This window comes from Rutidosis leptorrhynchoides, chromosome 6 (assembly GCF_046630445.1).
Source record: "Rutidosis leptorrhynchoides isolate AG116_Rl617_1_P2 chromosome 6, CSIRO_AGI_Rlap_v1, whole genome shotgun sequence".
Taxonomy (NCBI): Eukaryota; Viridiplantae; Streptophyta; class Magnoliopsida; order Asterales; family Asteraceae; genus Rutidosis; species Rutidosis leptorrhynchoides.
The window spans coordinates 303,634,796-303,641,253 of NC_092338.1; the positions used below are offsets into that span (position 1 = coordinate 303,634,796).

At 35.5% G+C, this 6,458-nt stretch overlaps 1 protein-coding gene across 1 annotated transcript; it reads left to right on the forward strand.

The window, feature by feature from the left end:
* The first annotated feature begins 482 nt into the window (after positions 1-482).
* LOC139854606 (uncharacterized) lies at positions 483-3,270 on the forward strand. The gene is made up of 3 exons (XM_071843903.1): positions 483-683; positions 1,518-1,579; positions 2,463-3,270. Exons 1-3 carry the CDS (start codon positions 483-485, stop codon positions 3,268-3,270), a joined length of 1,071 nt encoding a protein of 356 aa, XP_071700004.1.
* The last annotated feature ends 3,188 nt before the right edge of the window (positions 3,271-6,458 follow it).

Sequence of the window (6,458 nt, forward strand, 5' to 3'; positions counted from 1 at the left end):
ACTAAACTTGACAAACGTTGTCTGCAAACTTTTAAAATTAAACCTTGGTGGTCTTTCACTAATAAACGTTTTCTGAAAAATCATTTCTTAAATATACTATATTATTTACCTAAAACCTGTAGATTCACTCAACATTATTGTTGACCCGTTTTGCGTGTTTTATTCTCAGGTATTAATTGCTTTCGCTGTAAAACATTGTGGTTACGTAGAAGTCAAGCTAAGCACTGGGACTAGAGTTAACATTCCGTTATGGATTTTGACGGGGTGTTAAAAAAATGGGACAAAATATTACTTCCTTATGGGGCGGGGGGTCTAAACATTGGTTCACTTGATGCTACAAAATTTAGCATTACTGGGCAAGTGGTGGTGGCGTTTTAATAATGATCACAACTCACTTTAGGTCAAAATTATCTCGAGTGTCTATGGTCCGGGAAGGGGGATGAGTGCTACTAAATTTTCTAGACAGATCTTCCACTTGGACAATGATTATTAAAGCTGGCTACAAAATCGACGATAAAGATATTCCTTTCTCCAGTTCATTCGCAAAGGAAATTGGAAACGGTGCATCTGTTAGATTCTGGCTGGATACATGGATCGGAAACGCCCCACTTAAAGATACTTTCAGCAGGCTCTACGCACTAGAATTACATAAAGATGCTTCGGTTCATGATAGGATTCAAGAGGTTAGCAACAATCGCACCTTTCGCTAGCAGTGGGTCAGAAGCCCCCGTGGCAGATCACTCAACGAAGTCAAAGATCTCACAAACCTGATGAACTCGATTCAGTTTTGACCAAACTCGCAAGATACAATCCGATGCAAGTTAGACACAGACGGTATTTTTACAACCAAGAAGCTAGCGGATCTAATAGAAGGAAAAAACATCCAGGTAACCTGATCCTAGAAACGTAACGAAACAAATCGATACCACAGAAGGTTTGGATTTTTATTTGGAGGGCTAAACTAAAAAGACTACCGGTTCGTACTGAACTAGATAAACGGGGCATTGACTTAGATTCGGTTCTATGCCCCATTTATCTAGATGAAATCGAAACGGTCGACCATCTCATGTCAAATTGCGAGAAAGTTAAAGGATATTGGAAAGGTTTTTTGAGGTGGTGGAGCATCCCGGAGGAAAACATAATCAACCTTAACCCACTCTATAATGATTCGATGTTCAACTCGGCTACTACCGAAGGTAATTTAATCTGGGAAGCTGCTAAATGGGTAAGTTGTTATTTAATGTGGAGATCGAGAAATAACAAAGTCTTCAAAGGTATAGAGTGGTGTAATGCAAAAATCTTATCCAAGGTACAATCTACATGTTTCGGGTGGATCTCAAAACGTAAGTAACAGATAAGATAGCCACGGTTTTAATGTGGAGCAAGCAATTTTATTTATATACCAAAACAAACAAAACCAAACGAGCGTCTAGGTGGCTATTTACAAGAGAACGAATAAGATAGCCACGAAACCTTTAACGATAAAACCTTTCTATTTGTTTTGGTATCTCAAATAGGAAAAACAGCCGGTGAATTTTTTCAAACTTACCCTCCCATCTCACGGTCACAAATATCGCAAGTAACAGATTGTTTTCCTCCTGCTACCATCCCTAAGTGTCTTCTTAAATTATACTAATGTTTTCTTCCGTTCAACTCTTGAAGTATGAATTCTTTCACGGAAAATTCTACTAAATGTAACTTTTTTACCTGGATTTCCTATTTGAGAACATCTATGTTTATTTTTACGTTTAAAGGATTGTTTTATCAAATGTTAATTAAAAGAGAGGTATTGTTACTTTTAAGTTAGAACTCCCTAAAAAAATTAATGATACTCTATTTTTTTTTTAAGTAAATCATATGCAAACTTGATCACTGTCACTTACTTGAGGATAACGAACATATGCAAACTTGGTAATTGGCACATACGTGTGCTGTTAATCTTCTACGATCAGATTATGAACATAACGAAAATTAAGTAAATATTCGGTTCGTAAGAATTATCATTCACGAGGTCTTCCATATCCGTAGATAAGTGCCAATGATTACGCTTGCATATGATTTACTTTTTAAAAAAAATATCGTCAATTTTTTGACGGTTTCCAAATTTAAAAGTAACGATACTTCTCTTTTTGATTAACATTTGATAAAACAATCATTTAAACGTTAAAATAAATATATATTACCTAAAATAAAAAATTGAGGTAAAAAAATTATCGAAATTTGCTAATTTTTTTAATTCGATTCTTGATTCTTGATACTTAACTACAAAGAAATAAAATCATAAAGGTCTCATTTACAATCCACATCCTGGTATTAAGTTTCCTAGTCACCGAATTACTCACTTTTCAAAAGGACCACTAAAGCATATGTACTATGTATTTATAATAATAATAATAATAATAATAATAATAATAATAATAATAATAATAATAATAATTTGCTTATCGATTGGGCAATGGTAGAACGGCTTCGGCATGGTTTGACGCGTGGTGTGTGTTGGGTCCTCTATGTGAGATTATTTCTTTAGAAGACATTGACGGGGCAGGTTTCTCAAGACATGCTAAAGTGAGTGACATAGTGGGCTCTGACTTCGAATGGCCGCCTATGTGGATGTTCAAATACCCGATTTTGGCCTCTGTTCATACTCCGGGTTTGAATGATACGCAAGACAAGTTGGTATGGCAGGGAATTGATTCTGTTGATCGAAATGCTACTGTATCATGTATTTGGGAGTCCATAAGACCTCGTGCATGCAAGGTCAGTTGGTTTGATGTTGTATGGTTTAATCAGTGTATCCCCAAACACGCATTTGTAATGTGGCTTTTGATGGGTGAGCGGCTCAAAACTCAAGACCGTTTAAAACCATGGGAGATCCGTGCTAACCCGGTGCTAACGTGTGTATTGTGCAATGAAATCATGGACTCCCATGACCACCTCTTCTTTAAGTGTGGATTTTCGGAAAAGGTTTGGCGCAAAGTGTTGGGGCTGATTCGAGTGGATGTAGGGGGATATGATTGGAAGCGGTGTAGGGATGCTATTGCTAGTGCTGCTAGAGGTAGAGGTGTGAATTGGATTGTGGCCAAGCTTTGCTTTGGTGCCTGTGTTTACCATATCTGGCAAGAACGTAATTCGAGGTTGTTTAAACGGGGCAAGATGTCTGAAGAACAATTGTTTGAATCGATTAGATCCAATATCCGGTTGAAATTGATGGTTACTTCGTTTAAGAACTCAAGAAACGTGGAGCAAATGAAGGACTGGCAGCTTTGTTAGAATGTTTTGTCGGTCTTTGGTTGTTAGCGGTCTCGTGTCTGTATTGGTCATGTAGATTGCTAGGGGGTAGTTTATGCTTGGCTACAAGATGCTCTTGTAGCAGCTGTGTTTGATTTGCGTTGTAACATTTATTATTTCTAATAATATTTGCCGGGTAAACCCTTTACCCAAAAATAATAATAATAATAATAATAATAATAATAATAATAATAATAATAATAATATAACTAAGAGAATTGATAGATTACTTTTACTATATCCATACTAAAAGTTTTAAAATACCTTTAATGCTTACACAGATTCCTTGTCATAATTTATATTTTGAGAAGAAATGCATCAAATGAAGGTAAATATATCACCTTCCTATAACTAAAGTTAAGACTTTTTTAAAGTTTCCATGTCAGTATACCACTCTCTTCTCCAAAGCATCATTAAAGCATATGTAATATGGAGTATCTTATAATTACATAATATCTCTAGAGGGCGAACCTTTGTACGTAAAAGAACTTTTGGATAGTGATGCACGACGGTTCAGAGGCGGAGCCAGAAAATTTGATCGATGGTGTCAATAAATAAGTCAATTTTTTGTTAGATATTAAAAGTACAAATTTTTCGATGTAACATATTATTAATATGGATGAACTAGTAAAACTAATATGAAGGTGAATCAAGGTTTATCATCGTAAACCCCTCGTGGCCGTCCGAGTTCAACCGCAGTGACTTTAGGCTGCTCGCAAAGTGACTCTTCGTTCGTCAGACGAGTTGAAAATCAAGGTAAGTAGGAATTTTTTTTTTAATTAAGTAGTTATAATAATGATATAGATATTTTTGTTAGTTTAGGAAGTCATAAAACATGTCCGTTTTATTTATTTTTTTTATTATGTAATACTGTAGTATTGTTGAAATAATAATAATAATATTATTAATTAATTATTAATATTAATGTAACAAAATGTAAACTGGTGAATGAGAAAAAACAAGGAAAAGAGAAAAAGACATGATCAAAGAATCCAACAATAAATAAATACCGAGTAAAAAAATAAATAAGTGGACTTGAAAGTGAAGGAAGCTTTTTGACGGTAAAAAAATAAAAAAGAATAGTTGGGTGGATTTGAACTTGCAACCTCTTCAAAATAAATATGAAGGGATCAAATTACTAAAACCGCTCAGCCACCTTCACTTTTATGTTTTGTATTGCAACGTATATTTATATATTTCAAATTTCGATGGTGTCAATTGCACCCATAGTTTATAACGTGGCTCCGCTACTGCGAGGGTTCGTAGGTTTTAATTCACCTCCTAGTCGTCGAGTTGGTTTATTGACGAAGCGACGCTTCGCGCTTTACTATTTATAATAGCTGAGGTCTAAGTTGTCTACTAATGCTTAATTCTAATCATGAGCAATTGGTAGGTTGACCAAGGTGTTAGGAACGTATGAGTGAGCCCTAATAAAACTTGATAACACATGGTTATCAACCCCACGGATAATAAATAGCAATCTGATGAACCCGAAGAATAAAGTGCGAGAATGTAAATAACACAAGCATATAACATGGTTATATGCATTCAATGCGATTGTTTTAATCCACGGCCAACTAAAGAGATATTTTTTTTTTTTAAATTGTAGGTACAATTTACAGATTACATAATGGGGTATTTATAGTGCAAACGATAGCGAATTAGAAGCAAACAAGGATTCCAAGTCAAAGTTCAACAGAGCCTTTCTCGGGATCGAGAAAATTGTAAGGAATAGACTTCGCGATCGCGAGCTTATGATCGAAGCTTCCAGATTTCCAGCTTCCTCCCACGTGACCGCGACCACCCTTCTCCTAGTCGCGAAAACTTGCTCCAGCAGCACATTACTTCTTGTTTAAATGACTTCACACTCCCAACAATCTTCCACTTGAAGTAAACTTTAAACAAACCCATCTTCTATCTGTAATACTCCCACAGTAACACCTGACCAGCTAGTTACGACTGTTTTTGATACTGCCGGATGAGACACCCTAATAACGCCGCACTTCACTCGCTAACCTACGAGTACGTGAAGTCTCGAGACCAAAAAATGCCGCTGAGCTATAATCCGATTTATGCTACTAGCTTGGACCAAGAACCTCTCTTTGAATACGACACTTATCTCTTTAGTTTAGGAGATAAAGTGTCGGAGCCCGACCCGACTCTAGTAACCCCATTGCCCAAGCAATCTACCCGTACACTAAAGCACCTACCCGATTTATCTTTCCAATAAAGAATAAACTTGCCGATAGAACAAATACGTGAACTTATATTTCATAATAGAAAATTTATTTAGTAACATATATATTAAACAATATATGCTCGCAAATACTCATGACCAGCGAATAAATCCGTAGGTAACATAATTATGGACTCATATTTGAAATAAAAGTATATTAGTGTGTAATTAAATATATGTATGCAGATTCATTAGTTAATGGGTATACATGTAGGTTGCTCAAATCAACATAGGATATGTTATAACCGTGACCTGTCCACGACCCATCAATATGTACAGAAATTTACCCAAACTGTAACCGGTGAATTTTTAAACCGGTGAATTTTTTCGAACTTACCAACCCGTCACTGTCACGAATATCGCTATTCAGACGTTGCCATAACTTGGCGTCTTCTTAAATTATACTCTAATTTTTTCTTCCGTTCAACTCTTGAAGTATAAATTTTTTTAAATTCGATTCTTGATACTTAACAACAAAGAAATAAAATCATAAAGGTCAATCGACATCCCATTGTTGAGTTTCCTAGTCACCGAAATAGTCACTTTTCAAAAGCATCACTTAAGCATATGTACTATGTATTTAAAATTATAATTAATATATTATAATTACAATATATATAATACAAATATAAATATAAATATAATAATATACCTAGTAAGAATCGGACCCCGCGATGCGGTGGGTACTTTCGAGTTGCATATTCATATTTAACGTAGTGATATGTATTTACATAATTAAAAATACGTTGTTACGGGTGTGTTTGGATACGCGTGGGTAGTACATAGTACAATTAATGGTCTGCGCGCGTTTTTGATGCCAGAAAAATCGTGTTAAAAAGGGGGGCGGGACCATCGATTTATACATGTATGCATATGTACGGAAGATAGCTCGAAATTATTTAGCGTTTTTTAAAAAGCGTCCGTTTCGCGTATA